The sequence below is a fragment of the Vipera berus genome, assembly GCF_964194415.1.
Source record: "Vipera berus genome assembly, chromosome: 1".
Classification (NCBI taxonomy): domain Eukaryota; kingdom Metazoa; phylum Chordata; class Lepidosauria; order Squamata; family Viperidae; genus Vipera; species Vipera berus.
Window position 1 is genome coordinate 353,867,774 of NC_138202.1, and position 22,232 is coordinate 353,890,005.

Genomic DNA, 22,232 nt, shown 5'->3' on the forward strand with positions numbered 1-22,232 from the left:
TCTGTCTGTCTGTCTGTCTGTCTGTCTGTCTGTCTGTCTGTCTGTCTATCTATCTATCTATCTATCCATCCATCCATCCATCCATTATCTATCTATCATCTATCTATCTATCTATCTATCTATCTATCTATCTATCTATCTATCTATCTATCTATCTATCTATCCCTATCATCCATCCATTATCTATCTATCTATCTATCTATCTATCTATCTATCTATCTATCTATCTATCTATCTATCTATCTATCTATCCTTATCATCCATCCATCCATCCATCTATCTATCTATCTATCTATCTATCTATCTATCTATCTATCTATCTATCTATCTATCTATCTATCTATCTCTATCTATCTATCTATCTATCTATCTATCTATCTATCTATCTATCTATCTATCTATCTATCTATCTATTTATCTATCTATCCCTATCATCCATCCATCCATCCATCCATCCATCCATCTATCTATCTATCTATCTATCTATCTATCTATCTATCTATCTATCTATCTATCTATCTATCTATCATCTATCTATCTATCTATCTATCTATCTATCTATCTATCTATCTATCCCTATCATCCATCCATCCATCCATCCATCCATCCATCCATCCATCCATCCATCCATCTATCTATCTATCTATCTATCTATCTATCTATCTATCTATCTCAACCTTGGCAACTTTAAGAAGTCTGGACTTCAAGTGACGCTCACTGGGGACTTCTGGAAATTGAAGTCCAGACTTCTTAAAGTTGCCAAGGCTGAGAAATACTGCTATCAACAATACTGGAATAGGCCAGTGGTTCGGGTCAGGAAAAGACTATGCTTTGTATCAACAGATTGAAAGTCTTGTTTCTCTGATAAAGGAGAAAATCAAAGTCCCAAAGGCAGGCAAGCCTTGGGCTCTTGGTCAACTATCTGTAAGTCCACACAACTGCCACACATGTTCCAAGATAGATTGCCTCTGACTCTGGGAGTTCTATTTAGCTCTGTAGAGAAATGGAATCTACACATTTTTCTCTTGAGCTAGTCTCCTTGTCAGGTCTTCTAAACTAGTGCTCTGTTTCACCAACACCAGGGCATGTAAACTGAGTTCTTTTTTTGTCACTGTAAGACATTTGAAACCAAGCCTTCGATGCCAAACCCCATCTCTCAGCTCAAGCAAAGCAAAATCAGCTCGGATAAGGTCTCCCCAGCCAAGAAAATGCCTCACCTGAGTGCAAACTGTTCTCTTTGGCAGAGTTGCTGTTGCTCAGATAATCTTCTTTGCAGACAAATTTGTTCTCATCAATGATGTAAAGTTCCTCGCCGGTTGACAGTTGCTTGTTGCACATCATGCAAGTGAAACAGTTCAAATGAAAGACTTTGCTCCTGGCCCTCCGGACCAAATCGCTGGGAGAGATGCCCTGTGCGCAGCCAGCACACTTTGTACCAAAACACCTGGATGGAGGGGAATGGGAGAGAGAAGGGGGGAGGGAGGGAATGGGGAAAAGGAAGGAAGAGAAGAAGAAAGGAAAAGAATGGAAGATCAATGGGAAGAAGGGGAGGGGGGGAGGGAATAAGAAAAAGGAAGGGAGAGAAGAAGAAAGAATGGAAGATAAAGGGGAAGGAAGGAAGGAAGGAAGGAAGGAAGGAAGGAAGGGGAAGTTAAAAGGGAAGGAAGGAAAAAGAGGAAGGGAGAAAGAGAAAAAGGAAGAAAGGAAGGAAAAAGGGAAGAAAAGGAAGGGGGAGGGAGGGAGGAAGGAAGGAAAAGAAAGAAAGTTAAAAGGAAAGGAAGGAAAAAGAGGAAGGGAAGAAGAGGAAAAGGAAGAAAGGAAGGAAAAAGGAAGAAAAGGAAGGGGGAGGGAGGGAGGAAGGAAGGAAGGAAGGAAGGAAGGAAGGAAGGAAGGAAGGAAGGAAAAGAAAGGAAGTTAAAAGGGAAGGAAGGAAGGGAAAAGAGGAAGGGAAGAAGAGGAAAAGGAAGAAAGGAAGGGAAAGGAGGGAAGAAAAGGGAGAGGAAGGGAGGAAGGAAGGAAGGAAGGAAGGAAGGAAGGAAGGAAGGAAGGAAGGAAGGAAGGAAGGAAGGAAGGAAGAACAGATCACCAGTGATTCAGATGAAGCATTTTTCTGGTAAAAAAAACTGAAGAGGGATAACCATGAATCCCACCCAATTGGACTGGCCAATCCACCCACCTGGTGCATCTTAGATCTACTGGATCAACTCCTTTGATTTATTTATTTAGCACCTTCCCCCTTATTTTTCCCCACAACAACCCTGCACGATAGGTTGGGCTAGGAATGCTACCCTGCTCAAAGCCACCCAGAGAAACACTGTGTTTAAGGGAGGATTAAAACCTGGGTCTCTTTGCTCTTAATCCGTCATCTTCCCCACTAGACTAAAGTGATTCTCTGGCTGAGAGAAAAGGATGACATTGAGAGATCTTCTCTGGCTGAGGGAAGATTAGAACCCAGGTCTCTGTGCTCCTAGACCAGCATCTTCTCCACTACCTCATATGGGCTTTGGAGCTGAGAGAACATGATTAGTTCGAAGTCCCCCAGGAGCTTCCGTAGCTGAAGCCAGCGTGCTTGAAGCTCTGTGGACTTCAAGTCCCAGAATTCCCCAGCCAGCATGCTTGAAGCTCTGTGGACTTCAGCTCCCAGAATTCCTCAGTCAGTGTGCTTTAAAACAGTGTTTTTCAACCACTGTTCCGCGGCACACTAGTGAGATGTTGCCTGGTGTGCCGTGGGAAAAATTGAAAAGTAATTATAAAATACTTTCTTTGTGTTTATTTGATTCCTATTCAAGAGAATTACTTTATATATAGTCAATATAGGCACAGAGTTAAATTTTTTAACATTTTCTAATGGTGGAGTGCCTCGTGATTTTTTTCATGAAACAAGTGTGCCTTTGCCCAAAAAAGGTTGAAAAACACTGCTTTAAAATGCTTAAAAATATTTAAAGACTTGAGACTTAAGACACATCTTAAAAAGAAATCTACACATCTTAAAGTTGCTAAGGCCGATAAAGACTGTTTTACATATACATAAAAGGGACGTGGTGGCTCAGTGGGTTAGGACGCTGAGCTTGTCAATCAGAAGGTCGGCAGTTTGGCGGGTCGAATCCCGAGTGCCGCGTAACAGAGTGAGCGCCTGTTACTCGTCCCAGCTTCTGCCAACCTAGCAGTTTGAAAGCACGTAAAAATGCGAGTAGAAAAATAGGGACCACGATGGTGGGAAGGTAACAGCGTTCCGTGCGCCTTTGGCGTGTAGTCACGCCGGCCACATGACCACGGAGACGTCCTCGGACAAGCGCTGTCTCTTCGGCTTTGAAACGGAGATGAGCACCGGCCCCTAGAGTCGGAAACGACTAGCACGCATGTGCGGGGGAACCTTTACCTTTACCTTACATATACATAATATTTCACTAGTAAATACTATTTTAAGCCAATTTGCTCTTTTTTGTTTTTTTGAAAATCTCTTTCCGTAGGTATTGTCAGCTGAAGTCATTGAAAAAAAAAAGAACACCATGAACTTGGAATAATGGTCTGCTTTTTAAAAGTAATCTTTTCTTTCTCATAGCAGCCAGAACACAGTCATAAAAGGGTGGGTAAAATATGGCTAGGGGGCAGCATTGAGCCAACATTGGCAAATCTCAGGAAGAGAAGCTGAATTGAACTGAGTTAATATGGAATGAACGCCCCCAGGAGATCCCAAGGCAATGGCATGGAGCAGGGAGTCAAGGAAACTTCAGAGAAAAAAGAGAGGGACAAAACGCTTTTGATATTTCCTGGTTCTGTTTCCAAAAAATAAAGAGTGCGCCTATTGCATTTTTTTTTTGGCAAAACAGCAGAAACAGGACAACAATGTAACATTTTAAGCATCCATAGATAAATAAATTAGGTTGCTAAGTGCACATTCACGGAAAGGGAACACTATTTCTCTCCACCAGCTACAGAAAAATGATGTCCGGGAACAGAAAGAGGCTTTCTGCTTATTAGTACCAAACTTAAAAATAAGTTTCTCAACACTGCTCCGTCCCCTGGCTAGGGAATTCTGGGAGCTGAAGTCCACCCATCTTAAAACAGCCAAGGTTGAGAAACACTGACTTTATACAACATGTTGAAATTGTCAAGAATAAAACCTCAGTATTGTCAGGAAGTAAACCTCAATGCATTTCTGAACATGTGCAGAAGACCAACACAAACCACCCCCACCCCACCTCCCGTTTCCTTGTAATGAGATTTTATACCAGGGGTCTTCAAACCTGGCCCTTTTATGACTTGTGGACTTCAACTCCCAGAATTCCTCAGCCAGGCACGCGTGCCTGGCTGAGGAATTCTGGGAGTTGAAGTCCACAAGTCATAAAAGGGCCAAGTTTGAAGACCCCTGTTTTATACCAAGGAAAAAGGCAGGACATCTTTTCAGATCCAAGAGAAAGATACTCATTTAAAAACAGGGCTTCCCAAATTTCTGGAACGTGCGAAAGCAGATTAAAGCGAAACTTAGGCTGCGCTGATGGGTGGCTGAGAACCCTCTGAATTTTTCTCTCCTCCACAAAATGTGATCAATTGATCTATATGAGCTGTTTTTCTTTACGTATCAAGATATTATTTCTCTAACCCTACAACAGTCCCCGAGTTGAATTAGATCCTCCCTTGAAATACAGGTGGTTCTTGACTTACGGCCACAATTCAGCCCAACATTTCTGTTGCTAAGTGAGACAGTTGCTAAGTCAGCTTTGCCCCATTTTAGGACCTTTCTCTGCAGTAGTTAAAATTTGTCGCACGGTGGTTAAGTGAATCTTAAGCCGAGGACAACCCGTATTCCATAAATACACCTCCAAACAGTCAGGAAAGGGTCATCTCTTAATTGTTTTATATATTTATTTATATCCTGCGTTTATTATTTTGACAGGTAACTCAGGGTGGCAAGCTACACTGTTTAACATACCTTCTTCTTATTTTACCCACAACGACAATGGGTCGGGCCCAAGAGAGAGTGAATTATTTAATCACCCTGATGACTAGAAGGCTTGCTGAAGACGATCGAGACACAATAAAATCAGGATATCTGCTTTAAACCTGTTTCCTAACTGAAGATCAAGGTAAAAACATCTCCCTCAAGTCCAATTCCATCAAGCTGTCTTGGCAACAACATGGAAGTAATTGGTGTTGTTGGGGTTACAGGTTAGCCTATATAGCCTCAGTATATCTCTTGGTGGTCTCCTATCCAACTAATAACCAGGTCCCGTCCTGCTTAGCTTCCCAACTGGCTACTTGCTGAGAGCTCCTTGACAGGAAGAGCAAAAAATAAAAGGAGAAAAAAAATCAGTATACAGTAGAAGCCCAGATATGGTGTTATTTTATTCTTTCTTTCTTTCTGATCCAAACAAGCACTCCAGGAAGTAAAATGATAATAGACAGTGTGGGGGGGAATCAAAAGCATAAAATTAACGCTTCAATCAGTTAACCAGTAAGAACCGAGCGATACGAGGTGGCTTTTCTAAATACCAAGAGAGAATATGGCTTAGAGCAGGCCATCCTGTTAAACTCTGAAAGGATTTATTTGCATGTATATAGCATGTTACATGAACCCAACCACGGCATTTTGATCATCCCGATTTAGAGGTTTAGCACCGAGCAGTCATAACTGAATACAAATTACAGTTTCCATTACATTTCATCAGATGCACAGCGCTGCCTACTTACCGATAATAAAATCCCCGTGTCCGCAAGATGTATTTATTTATTCATTTGTTCATTGCGTTTATGACCCTTCTTTTTTTGCAGCACGCGCTTCTCTGAATCAATTCCGTTTCCCCCCCAAAAAAGCAATTATACAAGATTCTCTCTCTCTCTCTCTCTCTCTCTCTCTCTCATATTCTCTCTCGGTTTTATCCCATGAAAACAACCCTGTGAGGTAGGCCTGGACTGAAAGCTGAGCAATTGGTTCAAAATCACTGTTGGGGCCTCTGTGGCTCAAGAGGAATTAAAACCAGAGATTTTAATAGAAGCTTGGAGGTTTGTATTTAGTGTCCCCGATCCTGACGGAAGTCAACCCTAGCTGTCCTTTGGAAGGACAGATCCTGAAGCTTTGGGCACAGTACAGAGAAGAGCAACAGAGATGATTAGTGGATTGGAGGCTAAAACATTTAAGGAACGGTTGCTAGAATTGGGTATGTCTAGTATAATGACGCGGTGGCTCAGTGTGTTAGGACGCTGAGCTTGTCGATCAGAAGGTCGGCAGGTTGGCGGGTCAAATCCCGAGTGCCGCATAACAGAGTGAGCGCCTGTTACTCGTCCCAGCTTCTGCCAACCTAGCAGTTCGAAAGCACATAAAAATGCAAGTAGAAAAATAGGGACCACTACGGTGGGAAGGTAACAGCGTTCCGTGCGCCTTTGGCATCTAGTCATGCCGGCCATATGACCACGGAGATGTCCTCGGACAAGCGCTGGCTCTTCAGCTTTGAAACGGAGATGAGCACCGGCCCCTAGAGTTGGAAACGACTAGCACGCATGTGCGGGGGAACCTTTACCTTTACCTTTAGTTTAATGAAGAGAAGGATTAGGAGTGACATGATAGCAGTCTTCCAGTATCTCAGGGGCTGCCCCAAAGAAGAGGGAGTCAAGCTATTCTCCAAAGCACCTGAAGGCAGGACAAGAAACAACGGATGGAAACTCATCAAGGAGAGAAGCAACCTAGAACTAAGGAGAAACTTCCTGACAGTGAGAACAGTTAACCAGTGGAACAACCTGCCTCCAGAAGTTGTGAATGCTCCAACACTGGAAGTTTTTAAGAAGAGACTGGACAGCCATTTGTCTGAAGTGGTATAGGGTTTCCTGCCTGAGCAGGGGGTTGGACTAGATGACCTCTAAGGTCCCTTCCAATTATTATTATTATTATTATTATTATTATTATTATTATTATTATTATTATTATTATTATTATTATTATTAGAGAAGAGAGAGAGGGCTCCTTGGAAAAGAATCAGAGGTTGGGAAAGATGGAAGGCAGAAGAAGAAGGGGACGCTTGAGGATGGGAGGGTTAGATGGTGTCATCAACGCAACAAACGTGAATTTGGGCAAACTCAGACCTGACTTAGCAACTAAACAACAACAACAACAACCACAACAAATCTATTGTCTTGTCTGGTGACCATTTACAGATCATCTTCAATTTACAACAACAGTTCCTTTAGTAACAATGTGACAACGGCACTGAAAAAAGTGACTTATAACCATTTTTCACACTTATGACCGTTGCAGCATCCCCATAGTCACGTGATTTACATTTGGGTGCTTGGCAACTGACTCATATTTATGACGGTTGCAGTGTCCCCGGGAGTCACGTGATCCCCTTTTGCAACCTTCTCACGAGCAAAGTCAGTGTGGAAGTCTGATTCGCTTAACAACCATGTGACTAACTTAACAATTGCAGCGATTCACTTAGCAACGGTGGCAAGAAAGGTTGTAAGATGGAGCAAAGCTCACTTCACAAATGTCTCACTTTGCAACGGAAATTTGGGGCTTGACTGTGGCCATTAGTCAAGGAACAGCCTGTATTTATTCGAAGCGTGTATATGTAGCATGTTGACTTTTTTTATTCCACTGATATTTACTTTTCATAATTTTAATGTATTATTAGCCATCCAGAGTTGGCAGTCGCAAGGATGGCAGCCCTATAATTCAACTGAATGTTTGAATGACTGAATGATTCAATAGTTCGGTCCATCAGTCTCTGGATAAAAGAGCAGACAATTCCTTGAGCCTGTTTTGGTCATCAAACTATCTAAATCCTGTGTGAGCCTAGATTTTTTACAAAGCCGGTGTACACAGGAGTGGTGGGTTCCCAGACAATGATCAGATGTTGGAGAAGCCTAGCAATGTCACTCCATTCAGCCACAAAGCCAATCTGACTTACCAATCCATAATCCATACCCTGGTACCCCTGTCCTGAAAGACCTTAGTGGATTTCTGGACATTAAACAAAGGTGGACATGGCTAGGATGTGCTTGGAAGACCACCAAGAGATTCACAGGCTGTAAGTTAGGTTCACTAGAACAAAGCAAAAACCAAAAGCATCACTTCCTAAGAAAAAAAAAATTGTCCACGGAGTCACCAGACGTGAAGTCCAGATTTAATTTTTTTTTTAAGGGGAGGATCATAAACCGAATGACAAACTAACAGCGTTACTCTTAATTAAATTAAGAATTTAGAATTAAATTCTTAAACATTAACACTCACAACTTTTACTTTAGCAATATCCTTCCAGATCCCATTTGAGAGCCGAGTTTAAAATAAATTCAGCAGATGAGCAAAATTCCCAAATCAACCAACCCTCTTCTTTCCTATCCTCATCTATGGGGATGGAGATGGGTTACAAGACAAGGCCAAAAGAGGCAATGGAATTGCTGCAGATTTTTTTCTGATGTGATAAATAAAGGAGGGAGGGAGGGAGGGAGGGAGGGAGGAAGGAAGGAAGGAAGGAAGGAAGGAAGGAAGGAAGGATATGAATGGTTACAGCTGAGCCCCTAGAAGCCATAGGGAGTAAGTTTATTTATTTATTTGTTAAATTTATTTGCTGCCCATCTTGCCATGGGGACGAAGTTCTGCATTTAGGACATTTTTGGTAGCATCTATATTTATTCCTTATCTCTTTCTGCTTCTACCCCCCAATTTAATATACCTATAATAACTGTATAATGCATATCAGTGCAGATTTGGTTTCAAATTCTATCAAGAGGTAAGCAGCTTGATCCCCAGAGCCAGATGTTGCCCCAAACATCTTTGGGTTTCCCCTTCCCATTCTCCCCCCACCCCCACAAATTTCTCTCCAAAATGGGAACTTCCCCACAACTGGGAAACATTTAGAGAAAGAGACCAAGAAGAAATTCAGGAAGCGACTTTAAGGAGCCTCTAAAAGTGCCCTTATTTCTAGCACCATCTTCCCTAACATCTTAAGTGCCGGGAACTTAGTACCAATCAAGAGATGTTGACATTCCAATTTCCAATGGCTTTTTTTTTTTGAACCTGGTACCAACCCACCCACAACAAAGGGTGGGGGCATAATTGCCACCTTTAAATATATTAAAGGGTTCTAGAAGGCAGTATTTTCAACATTAAGCAAAAATCAAGAACACGGGGGGGGGGGACATACTGTAACCTCAGACTGACAGGAGGGAAATCCACAAGTCGTGTTAGAAAGGATGAGTTTACAGAAAGAGTAGTGGGAGCTTGGAACTTTCTTCCAGCAGAAAGAAAGAAAGAAAGAAAGAAAGAAAGAAAGAAAGAAAGAAAGAAAGAAAGAAAGAAAGAAAGAAAGAAAGAAAGAAAGGGAGAAGGGAAGAAGGAAGGAAGGAAGGAAGGAAGGAAGGAAGGAAGGAAGGGAGGGAGGGAAGGAGAAAAATCAGGTTAAATGGATGCTTGGAATGTTAAAAATAAAGAGGTGGCATAATTCACTTATGAAAGAAAGAAAGAAGAAAAAAGAGAGAAAGAAAGAAAGAAAGAAAGAAAGAAAGAAAGAGAAGAGAGAAGGGAAGAAGAAGGAAGGAAGGAAGGAAGGAAGGAAGGAAGGAAGGAAGGAAGGAAGGAAGGAAGGAAGGGAGGGAGGGAGGGAGGGAAGGAGAAAACTCAGGTTAAATGGATGCTTGGAATGTTAAAAATAAAGAGGTGGCATAATTCACTTATGAAAGAAAGAAAGAAGAAATAAGAGAGAAAGAAAGAAAGAAAGAAAGAGAAAGAAAGAAAGAAAAAGAAGGGAGGAGGGAAGAAGGAAGGAAGGAAGGAAGCGGGTCAGTCTTGAGTAACTGAGTTTAAACATGCTTGGGATAAACACATGCCCATCATCCAACAAATATTTTAAAAATAAACTAAAAAAACTCAAAGGGCAGACTTATTGGCCCGCTAGGTCTTTTTCTGCCAACAGTTTTCTATGTTTCCATACAGTCCCGATCACAAGGACAGGGCCTCCAATGTGCGGGTTTTAAATATCTTTTATCGCTTCCTAGCCACGGATCTTCATCAGCTGCTTTTCAAGCCCTTTAGCAATTGTGCTGGAACTAAATTCCATGCAGATCTGAATGACTGACAGCTAACCATTTGCCTGACCCCCAGCTCCAGAAGGAGGGGAGGGGATAAATCCCCAGAGGTTTCCTTGTTGGGGGTGAAAATGGGAATTGCCGTCAATTCTCAGAGGTTTCCCAAGTGGCGATGGGGCACATGGAAGGGCAGAAATCACAAAACCTCACACATATTGTGGAGTTAGAAGTGGGAGGCATTCATAGCATAAATTAAGCCTTGCAGCCGGTTACCGTATTGAAAATATTAAATATTCCTTACTCCACAGGGGTGCTGGGAAAATATCAAGGAAAATAAAGATGGTCTACGTTAGGTATCTGCATATGTTACAATTCTCCATCAATTATCTTATTACATGGTTCGGGGCATATTTACTTAGAATTATACCCCATGGTGTTTAAAAGAGTTTACTTGGGCAAATACGTACTGAACAACACTTTCTTTTGTTGCTGTGACTATTCTTAATAGGGCCTTTAATCAAGAGATGTACAAAAAAAGATGCACTGGTTGCATGAAAATATTATCAAGGATTGCCGCAGTTTTAGGACCTAATAAAGCGGATACTCCAGTGAAGAGTACAAAGGATGTCAGTGAGCAACAAATACAGTTTCTTTCCAAAAAGAAAAAAAAAGAAAAGAAAGCACTTTCTTGAATTTTCCATAGAATCTATTCAGATGTGTCTGGCTCTTAGAAAGAAACTGGAAATTGGGCATTAAAACAGGAAGGTACCCAGTGTTGTCCCTTTGTCTTCTGCTGTTTTTTAAAAAAAATATTTCCTGTACTGTTCTTTCTTTCTTTCTTTTTTTAAGGCTTTAAGCAAGTGTAAACCACTCAAGAGTTATTTAGATTTTCGTATATAGCTTTCTCCCACCATCTACGTACAGGATTAAGTCCATTGTACAGAGGTGTAAGATGGACTCTTCCAAGAACCTCTCCAGCCTTGTTGAAATCTCTCTCTCTCTCTCTCTCTCTCTCTCTCTCTCTCTCTCTCTCTCTCTCTCTCTCTCTCTCTCTCTCTCTCTCTCTCTCTCTCTCTCTCTCTCTCTCTCTCTCTGTGTGTGTGTGTGTTAAAATAGGATTCAGGACTTTCTGCTCGCCAAGGAGACTTCAAGCCCATCTGTTTTACCAGAATCCCAGAACCCAAGGCTTTTTCAAACAGGTAAGCTTCACCTAGTTACTTTGTTAGATTCTGCTTGGTTCCAGGAATGCAACTATCCTAGTTGATCAGCCCCTGGAGTTTGATGCCGTGGGAACTCTGGGCCATTGTAGCTTATTCAGCAAACCACAGCGAAGCAGGAATTCAGAGTTGCCTTGAACCATGAGATGGGTAGCAAATAAATTGGATAAGCAAATAAAAACTCAGGGATCCATGGTGCCCTCTGAGCTTGGTTGTTTTCTTGCGGATCCTTCATTACCCAAACTAGATAATCTCATGAGTGCTTCCTGGGTAATGTAACCTGTGCAAGAAACCAACCAAGTTCAGAAGGGACCAAGGACCCCTCATTTCAACCCTGAGCTACAAATATTTCCCTTTAAATAAAAATCCAGTTGCAGAATCCCAAGCGGTAGGGCGGGGACGGGGACGGGACACTCAGATTTTCATTTTGAAATGCTTTGGACGAGATCCTACCTATGCGGTCCTCTGCCAGCAGATCGTTAGGGATCCCATCTTTGGATGGAATTGACTCTTGGAAGGATAGAGGCCGATGATCATCACCCTGAAGCTTTGTGGCTTTGGAAGATGCCTTGAATCTGATGGGATCTGGGCGGTGGGGGGGAGGGGGGGCGGGAATCTCACCGACCCTAACAAAAAGTGGCTAGGAAAGGAAAGTTTCTGTTAACCATGGTTGAGGACCCTCTCACCTCCCTCATGGACAATCCTGGTTCATCCTTGCTTCTGAGAATCTCAAGCAACCAAGGTGAAAAAGCCTTGAAACCCGAGTTTCCTAACTGTGGGAGAGGCCCACCCATTCCTTATGGGTGATACACCATCCTGGCTGCCATCTTGGCTTTTTTTGCCCATAGCCAGCAGACACCCTTGCAAAGGAATCAGGCCCAGAAGCTTCACAAGTGCCTATCCTAGGCACAAGTCCAGTTTGGCAGAATCAGCTGGGCGCCTGACTTGCTAACCTACCGGAAAGTCAAATAAGCAGCTGCCTCCAGCAACCCCCTTCCATACCCCTCCTTTAGGAGCCCCGATGGGGCGCTAAAGGGGAGTCCAGTAACTCTGAAGCCTGCAGATACAATACCCGTGACTGACTCACGTCTGAACTAAACCGGCTTTGGACTAACTGGGATACTGGATAGCGTGGAGATGGGAGGGAGGTGGAGGAGAAGGGGACTTCACATTTCTCTTTTTTAGAAAGAGGTCCATTTTCTACACCAGCGGGGGGGGGGCGGTTCACACGTACATTTGTTGACTCGCTTTCGCTTGTGCTCCTAAAAAAAACGCCCCCTCCCCAAAAATAAAAGACTCATTTCAACCGCAATCTCGCCCTCCTTTGCGCAGCGCTGTAGACTCATCCTGCCGCTGGGCGAGTCTCGGAGGGGGCGATCCAACCCCGTTCTTCACCCGTGTTTATTCTGGGATCAGCGGGGTCTGGGACCGGCTAGCAGTCCCCAACTGGCTGAGCCCGGAGATCGTTGTTCAGTCTGGGCCGCCCTGCCTGTTCCCACCGCCCAGCCAAGACAGGAGTTTAAGGAGAAAGATGGGGATCGGGACCACGGGCAGCCCCCCGGGCGCTTTCACAACCCACGCAGCCCTTTCCACACGTTCCCTGGAGCCGTTCAGCGCCCGGTTTCTGCGCTGGATGGACCCAGGCTTCCTGCTAAGCCACGCTTTCTGGAATCCGGGCTTGTTCAACGAGTCAGGCCGATCTGATTTTATACATTTCAGGCCAAGTCACAAAAGCCGGCTTGACACAAGCCACCTTGGCTAAAAAGTCGTGCCGAGCCCGGGAAGCGGAGACAGCGCAGGATGCGTGCGGTAGCTTCGTGCCGGAGATAACCCGCCGTTTCTCTCTCCCCCCCCCCCCCCAAATCCTTTTCGCTGTGAGTCAGACAGATCCCGCGGGCTAGCTACTTCTGCTCGCCTGGCCGCTGCCCACGACCGTTCCAACGCGCGTCTGCCGCAGCTTGGCAGAACGCAACGAGGCTCGGTTCGTTCGAGCGAGCGCAACTTCTGTTTTGCAAGAGTCCCGACCGGGTCGGGCGGTGGGAGGGGGGGGAACATAATGGAGGGCTGGGAGTTTATACGTGCTTCGACCGCGGGATGCAGGAGCGCCGTTAGAGGACACGGACGGTCTTCTACCCTTCCAGAGGACTGGGTCTGTCCTGTTGGTCAGCTCAAGCTCTCAAGGAGACTTGGTAGACACGTGTCTTTTCTAGGCCAGAGGACGCGAGCGGCTTCCCACTAGCTCCCTTCAAGGCTGTTTCTTCCACTGCCGGTAGATTTCCTAGTGGCCTCCTTTCCAAATTCTCACCGGACACAAAATCGCTTGGCTTCCAACGCGGTCATGGGGGAAGTGGGGTGGGGGACCGCGGAAGGCTGCCTTTCAACATCTAATAGGCTTCACGGCCTCTAACCATCCCCACGTCCGAGCCTGCAAATTGCCCGGCTCCCAGGACTCTCCATGTCTTGTCGGGAGGGGACACACACACACACACACACACACACACACCTGCCTTGTGGGTTTTCTTGAGTTATCCCTGGTGTGGGGGGGTGATCGATATTTCGAGGCCTTAAGGAAAGAAAGCAAGTCGATCCCGAAGGATCGTTTCGGCAACCAGCCGCCGGGAAGTCGCGGTAAAGTACCATGCGCTCGAGCAGCCAGCCCGCCCGGCTTTTCAGAAGCGAAAGCAGACGCGGCGGGGAGATCCAAGCGAAGCTGGACAAAACGGACTAGAAACTTGAAAAGGGAAGCAGAAAGGAAAGAGGCAGGAATCTGGAAAAGCGCTGGGAAAGAGTCGGACGCGCGTCTAAATCCTACCATTCCCTCCCCGACGTCAAACTTGGCCACAGGACTGAGCACAATCGCCTCCGGTTTCGTGAAGGGGGGGGGAGTCATTATGTTGTGTGGGGGAAGAAGCTGGCCGGTCTTGGGGGCAAAACGTTCCGTCTGCCGTGGGGTGAGTGGACAGCCGGCGGAAGGGGCTGTGAGACGCCCCTGGGAAAAAGAGGCGGCCCACGCTTCGCTTTCAGATCTCCGATTGTATCGGTCGGCAACCCGGCGCCCTTCTGCCGTGCTGGAGCCGAAGGCCCGCACTTGGGAGGGAGGCCCGCCCCAGGGACGGTGACCTTCCCCGGCCGCCCTTCTCCTCTGCCTTCGTTGCTTCCCCACCCCCACCCGCTGGTCCGCTTCTTTCCCATCCTGTTTTTCCGTAGACTTCACCTCCTTTCGCACGACTTTCAGCGCGGTCTCTGTTCCCCCCCCCCCGTCTCTTTCGTTTCCTTTCTTCTTTTTTTTGGCAAGCTCCGTTCTATTTCCCCCCCCCCTCAAAAACACAAAATCCGAGGGTGGGATTGGGGGTCTCCAGAGAACAAATACAGGGTTGCCCCGAATCAGAAAGAATCCGGGAGTACCTTTCCCCCCCCCTCAAATTAACACATTTTATTCAGTTGCTGCTTTTGAATAAAATGGGTAGGTCGCAAAAGGCGCTTCTCCCCCCCCCCCCTACGACTTCTGATTTTTGGCTGCCAGAGACCCCCCCCCCCTTCTTCCTACAAATGCCGTATAGGGATTGTACACACCGCTTTCTATTGTGACACCTCTCTGCGAAAGAAAGAAAGAAAGAAAGAAAGAAAGAAAGAAAGAAAGAAAGAAAGAAAGAAAGAAAGAAAGAAAGAAAGAAAGAAAGAAAGAAAGAAAGAAAGAAAGAAAGAAAGAAAGAAAGAAAGAAAGAAAGAAAGAAAGAAAGAAGGGGTGGAGTATTTTCAGAGCCCCTGGAAAAACCAGCTTCGCCTCCCATCCTCATTCTGCAACTGACATCCTTGGCTGCCGTTTCCTCTTCTAAAAAATGCCACTTTTAAGATTGTTCTAGGATATCGAGGTGGCTTCACACAAGAAGGTCGATCAACCCAACCAAGTTCGGGAAGCATCGTGGCTAAAAGCTCATCCCACAGACGATGCCGAAATAACAATTTGACGGGCGTGGGGGGGGAGAAAGGGAATGTCAAATTGATATTCCCTTAATGTACGAAGCCAAGGGCAGGCCTTCCCACGATCGTGAACTCCCCGTTTCAGCCAGGTCTAACTTCCTGGGAGAACCCCGCCACAAAACCCGAAATTTGAGCCTCGCCTGTCTTAAGACCCCAGCCGGTCCTTAAATTCGTACTTAATTAATGCAATGAGGGCGTCGTGGGAATCCAGGAAACCGGGTTAATTCCACTTTAGTTCAGCTGGGTTAACTGTAACTCCGTTTGCTTTTGCTGGACTTGCCACCGGGGTTCACAGGCAGAGCGACAAAACGTCAATTAGAATTCGGTCCCCCCCCACTGGGGGAACACGCAATTTTTGCAAAGTGGGATTGGGCGCAACGAAGTTTCCTCCCATCCCGCCCCCACCCCCAAAGGAAAAAGGCGTCCCCCTCCCTTCTTCAAATTTTGGCCAAACAAAATCTTATCAGTCGGCGAATGGACGTGCTAGAAATGGGCACCAACCCGTAATACTCCAAAAAGGAAGATCGCACGATTAGTGTGGGGGGTAGCGGGGGGGGGGGTAGGGAAGAGATTGTCTGGGTTAGAATCCACTTCTTGCCTTATCCCGGATAGGGACCCCCGAGGTCGTTAGGAGCGAGTCAGAGACACGTGCGAAGCAGGCGGTTCCAGTTCAGGAAAGCTGATAGCAAACTCAAGCTGGCCTTACTCAGCAAGCAAATTGATGGTTGCTTAAACATGGTTTACAAAATAAAACCCAGACGGCTGGTTTCTAAGATATCCTGTTCCTCCAATATCTGAACCTAGTTAACGAAAATAACCAGCATTCCCTCCACCCGCGAAGGCGGGTTTTAATTTTCCTTACGGCTGGTGTGTATGTTTGTGTGGTTTAGCGTTAAGTAGACCCCCCTTGGATTCGTTTCTGGTCCGAGGCAGCGAGCGAATGAATTCAGGAAACGGGTCAAGCAAGTCGTGTGGACGCGGCTGCTGGGAAAATTGGGCGGCCACGGTTTAACCAAGGGCGACCGATGCCACAGGGCCGAAGTTGGATTCCCCCCACGGGAATAAACCACGGTTTCTGGAATAGACTCTCTTTGGCTGGATTTACCCAGGACAAATCAACTCAAAAAAAGCTGGTTTTGTGGCTAAACGCAACTTGCGGGCCAGGAGGTCTGGGCTGTCTCTGCTGTGGCAGCCGCGAAACACCCACCTAGTAGTCAGTTTGGGAAGGGGGTTTGGATCCCTTTTGTGGGTGGGTAGGTGGGGGGAGACACTGGAAGCCATTTTGGGGTGCCAATGTTTTTTCCCCCCTGAGGTGCATGAAGGTGGGCGAGGGGGGGTTGGGTTCGTGGCAGGTGCGAAGCGGAAAGAAAAATGTGTGTATTATTGTTCCTATTATTACTATTATTTCTTCGGACTGTGTCCGTTAGCCTCTATAGACGCGCGAAGATCCTTCACTTTAGCGGAGACGCTGACTAGAGAACCCGGCTCCAGATTCCAACGTTACCACGGACATTTAAATCTGGCCGAACTGTCCTGATCAGTTTCCCCACACCGTCTCCCCCGATTTTAACCCTCTCCTTCCGCAAGGAAGATCCAGAGACACTCATCCCCAACCCACCGATCGGGCCTGGCGGTGGCCTTTTGAAAAAAAACACCTTCCGAGCCGAGAAATTTCTCAGACCTGCTCAGAGAACGTTGGTCGTCTCCTGCCCCTTGCGCGAAGGGCCGCATCGAGGCTGGGGAGGGGGCGAGGGGGGTGGGGGGGACGGCGGTGGAAAGAGACAAAGCCCAGGCCGAATTAAGCACCGACTCTTTGCGCTTTTCTAAGGGGAAAACCCGGCACCCGCGCGGTTCTGCGCGCCGGGAAGAAGCCTCGCGTCTCCTTCGGCGTGGGGGTCCCTTCCCGGGCTAGACCGAGGACTGCTGAAGCCCCCGCGGGGGCAGGGAGAGGAAAGGGGTCGCTTTAAACTTAAAAAGCGGCGGGTCCGGCTTTGACAAAGCTGCCTCTCTCTCTCTCTCTCTCTCTCTCTCTCTCTCTCTCTCTCTCTCTCTCTCTCTCTCTCTCTCTCTCCTCCCCTTCCTGTTTAATATAGTTCCTTTTTTCTTCAGTCAGAGCTGAAGAAGCTTCTTGGGTGAGAAGCGAAACGTCTTCAAAGAAAAACATAGGAAGTCCACTTGCCTCTTGGAAAAAGCACCTTAGGGACAACCGTGTCCTGCATGACTGAGAATCTCCACCTTTTTCTTTAAACCTTTCTCTTTTTTTAATTTAAAAATGTCTCTGCACATTTGCGGGGGTCCCTTTTGTGGCTTTTGCGCAGCCCGGATGGCAGCGCCTCTCTCTCTCTCTCTCTCTCTCTCTCTCTCTCTCTCTCTCTCTCTCTCTCTCTCTCTCTCTCTCTCTCTCTCTCTCCCTCTCTCTCCCTCTCCCTCTCCCTCTCCCTCTCCCTCTCCCTCTCCCTCTCCGTCTCTCCGTCTCTCTCTCTCTCTCTCTCTCTCTCTCTCTCTCTCTCCCTCTCCCTCTCCCTCTCTCCGTCTCTCTCTCTCTCTCTCTCTCTCTCTCTCTCTCTCTCTCTCTCTCCCTCCCTCCCTCCCTCCCTCCCTCCCTCTCTCTCTCTCTCTCTCTCTCTCTTTTCCCCGAATTCGTTCGGTTTGAAAGCCGGTCGAAGGGAGCGCGGCCCCTCGCCTCGGATCGCTTCTCTGGAAAACGCGCCCCTCCCGCCTTTCCGTGCGATTCACGCCCCCGATTCCTGCGCTTCCCCGTTAACTTTCGTTCCCGGCTCGCCCTTCTGAACGAGCGCGCTCGCTCCCATGGAAAGCAACCTCCCCTGTTCAACCAGGGCCGGAGGAAGGCGGCTCGGCCCGGCGTGCGCTCCCGGAGCAGAAGGCCAGGCGCCGATCCTCCGCGCTTCTTTCTCCCCGGCCAGCAGGCCTTAACACCGTTTTTCGCGAAACCTTTTTAAACTAAGGATCCGCGGGGGGAACTGTTTCCTAGGGAAAATTAGAATAAACAAAGGGAGCCGGATTTAATATGAAACCATCACCAGGCCGGGCTCGAGAAACCCTTTTGAGGCGGACGAGGTTCGCTTTGCCGAGCAGGGATGCGCGTTTTTTTCCCCCAGGCCAAGTTCGGTGTGGGGGGGTTTTTCCAAATTTCCCCGGGGGCCATTCGGAAGAAATTGGCTTACTAGCATTTAAAAAAGAGAGAGAGAGAGCGCCGCCACAAGCGACAAACACAATGCCAACCTTAGCCGTCTGAAGCCCAAGGCGGGCTGGGACCGATGGGACGTGTAGTCCCCTCCCTTTCGAGAGAAAGCCGGCGGGATCAACTCCCCTCCCCAACGCGCATCCTGGAACAATTCTTGCCAGCTTCACAAGACGCGGAGACGTCGGGACTGACCCTTTTCCTAATATGGGGCGCTCCAGGACATTCCTGGCCTGGAATTGGGGAGATCGGGCGGTTGAACAGAGGCCGGATTTCTCCGTGGGTTTTTTTTCCCCTCCGGGTGATCGCGCAACCCGTTCCCCCAACCGAATGGACGCCCTTCCCCGTTCAACTTTCAGCTCGCTATGGGTTCGTGGACCCTACTCTGCTCGCCTCCAATTCTACACGCAAATCTAGGTTCGCACACCCGCCTCTATTTCTATACGCATATCTAGGTTCGCACACCCGCCTCTATTTCTACACGTGTATCTGGGTTCTCACTCCCCACGCGCCTATCCACATAGGTGAAAGACAAAATATTCTTTCCATTATCTACACCAGCCGCTCTCCCTTTTCCCGGCTCCCTTTGTGGGAAGCTCAGCTGCACCGCGGCTCGGATCCCCGCGCAGCGCCGGCTTGGCTCGGACCCTAAGATCGTCCCGTTGTTCCAGGAAAGAAAACTCGGATAAAAGGAGAAGGCCTCCGCCCCCAAGCACCCCAGCATTTAAAAGCTTTCTTCCCTCTTCTCCCTTCTCTCTCGCCAAGCCGACGGTGGCCCCGGCTCGACCTGAAAGCCGGGAACAAAGGCGACCCAGAAAGCGCGCTTTCCCAAAAGCGGAACCTCCCCTGCCTGCAAGGCGCTGAAGGAGGCCGGGCCGTCGTTGGTCCGAGAGCTTCCCTTCCCTTCATCCACCCCTGGCCTGGGTCGGACGGAAAAGAGCTGGTCCCTAATCCGCCAAGAGGATAGAGGAAGCGGAGGGAAAGCGCTTTGCACGCGCTCAGATTTGCTCCCGGAGTTTCCGGGGAGGGGGCATTTTTCCAGAGCCTTTGAAGCAAAACCTCGGGCCGAAAAGAATCTCTCTCTTGCCTGGAGAAGCGACCCTCGCGCGGCGTGTCTCCCCACTGAAGGAGGCGTTGGACTGGTTTGCAAACTGAACGTGGGAGTCGAAGAGGAAGGAAAAGGGTCAAAGGACAGGTTCTCGGGGACGCGGAACAATTGGGCGGCGGTGCCAAAGACGGCCAGAAAACCACCATCACCCTAGCCCAGGTAAGAGCAGTCGCCGGCATATTTACTCAGAAGTGATCCCGCCCGACTCAAGAGAGTTTCTCCTAAGAAGGGACAAGCCTGCTTCCCGATTCCCACAAGGCGTTGGTCCAGGTCAGGGAAGGACCTAGCAGTCTGCGCCCAATCCGTGGCAGCCTTACCCTTTTTATTCTATTCTATTCTATTCTAAGATTTGGGAAGTCTTAGCAGCCTTATTGGAGCCCAGCCCGCCAGGTTTACTCTCTGGCCCAACGTCTTGCGGAACACCTGAACCCGGTTTAATTCAGGGAGCAGGTTAAGCGCGTCGTGCGAATGCGGTGGAGGGGTGTGTGTATGTGACTTCCATATCCAGAGGCCTAGATTAGCATCGTAAAAAATGGAGAGAGAGGCGAAGGAAGGAAGGAAGGAAGGAAGGAAGGAAGGAAGGAAGGAAGGAAGGAAGGAAGGAAGGAAAACCCTTTGGGTAACTTACCTAAAAAAGTCGTTCTTACAGTAGAGTTTTCCTTCTCGAGAGAAACATTTCTCCGTCAAGTTGCATTTACATTCGCAGCACTGGACGCATTTCACGTGCCAAGCCCGGTCGAGGACGTTGAGCAGGAAGCGGTCCAGGATGGGTCTTTTGCAACCGGCGCAGTGAACCATTGTCTTTGGCTAGAGGTCGTGGCTGGGGCGTCGGGGGGGTGGGGGGAGGTGTCGGAGAAGGGCGATCCCGAAGTTGGCGGAGAGCAAGTCCGTGCTTGGAGTGGCCCTTCCCGGATTTCAGAGCAGGGAGACGAAACGAAGGCGAGGCCCCCCGAACGCCAGGCTCAGAGGAGACCCCGACGGGGGCAGGCAGAGACAGAGCCCGTCTCCGTTGGCAGAGCCTGAAACAAGCCGGCAGCTGGTCTTGACAAGGTCGGGGCAGGAGCGGCGGTGCCCCTCAGACGCCCCTCTTAGTGCATCTCGCCAACCGCCTTTGCCTTCTCAATTGTTCCAACAACAACAGCAACAACAACAACAATAATAATAATAATTATAATAATCAGCGATCTCCCCTTCCCCGTCCAGAGGTTTGGTGGTGAGTCGAGAATTTAAAAAAAAAGAGAGAAAGTTATTAATAATGATGTCCTTGTCTTTCCTTCTCAGCTCTAGGAACGTTTTGTAAGAGAAGTTCTCCAAAAAAAAAAGCCGGCTAATAATAGTAACAACAATAGTAAGCAAGGAGGACGGAAAAATCGGAAGAGGAAGGAACATCAATCAGTCGTAAAAAAAAAAGAAACAAAGGCGAGGGAGTTTCTCAGGTTTGAGGTAGAGCAGTCCGAGGTCAAAGTGCAATCGAGGACCAAATATATACACACACACACACACACACATATATATAAATCCCGCCTTCTCCTCCTCTTCTCTTTTCCTCCTCGCGGGGAAAAAAATAGTAATTTAGCAATAAATTAAAAAGGGGCAGCGGTGACCGCAGGCGAACGGCAGGTCGACGATGCAGAAGCGGATCTTTTTCACCTGGGCCGGCAGGAAGAGGCGAGGCGAGCCGGGAGTTGGGGGCGTCAGAGACAATTGGGGTCTCCCCGATCTACAAAGAGTTTCATTTTAGGAATCATCGACTTGCTTCTTTTCCGGTCCTTTTTTTCCCCCTCCTCGGTGGCTTTTTGTGAAAGGGTGTTTTTTTTTAAAAAAAAAAATCAAATGCTAAAAGAAAAAAAAAAATCAAAGTTGTCCTATCAAAGACTCGGCCTTTCCGCCCTCTTCCCTCGTCCGTTTACTTCTAGATCGGGCTCCGCGGTTTGCCTCTGTTCAAGAATAGAAATAAAATAATAAAATAAAATCCCTCGGCCTTGGGGTGGTGGTGGGGAATAGAGAGGGGAGAGGAGAGCCGGGGAGGGGGGGGAAGGAGCAAGTGACCTACCCCCTTGCGAGTGCCTGGATGCTTCGCCTGGTTCGCGGGGACGGCTCGGGGTGCCCGGCGGGTGAGCGGGTGGGGGTGGGAAAGGGAAGAAAGAAAAGAGGGGGACGGAGCCCGCGCCAGAGTGGGGGGGCTGGAGGTCCCCCTCTTTTTTTTTCCTTGCTCCCCCAACCCTATTCTTTAAGGCGGCTTTTTCCCAAGGCGGGGGGCGGGGGGGGACAGTGTCCTCTTGGCTGGTTGCTTCGCCAAGCGCGCGCCCGCGCGCGTCTGTCCGACCGTCCGTCCGTCTGTCTCCCCTGCCTGCTTTCCTCCCCCCCCCCTCCACACACACACCCGGCTTGGCTGCGCCTCGGCTCGGCTCAGCTCAGCTTCGGCCCGGCCGCCTTTAGACTGCGGTTCGGCCTCGGCCTCGCCTCCGAAGCCTTATGCAGCGAGCGGCGACGTCACAGCAGCCGCCGGCCAATCGGCGCCCGGCTGGTGCCAGCTGCCCCCTCCCTCTCTCTTTCCCTCCCCCCCCCATCCCCCCCAACCCTCTCCGCGCCTGGCCTCGGCTCCCGACGCCTCGGAGCGTCTTCGGCGGCTGCCCGCAGAGCCGGCTGCTTTCCGAGGGGCGGAGAGCGGAAGGAGACCCCCCCCCTGCCCCCCCTCCGAGAG

General features: G+C 48.2%; 1 protein-coding gene across 1 annotated transcript in view; it reads right to left on the minus strand.

Moving 5' to 3' along the window:
- The window catches only part of LHX1 (LIM homeobox 1), a gene marked incomplete at both ends in the record, with an annotated part of 71,302 nt that extends 50,976 nt beyond the window's left edge, over positions 1–20,326 (minus strand). Inside the window, 2 exons of the mRNA XM_081346616.1 lie at positions 1,218–1,444; positions 20,157–20,326. Coding sequence (XP_081202742.1) covers positions 1,218–1,444; positions 20,157–20,326 — 397 coding nt within the window. The remainder of the gene's footprint in view (positions 1–1,217; positions 1,445–20,156) is intronic.
- Between the last annotated feature and the right edge of the window lie 1,906 nt (positions 20,327–22,232).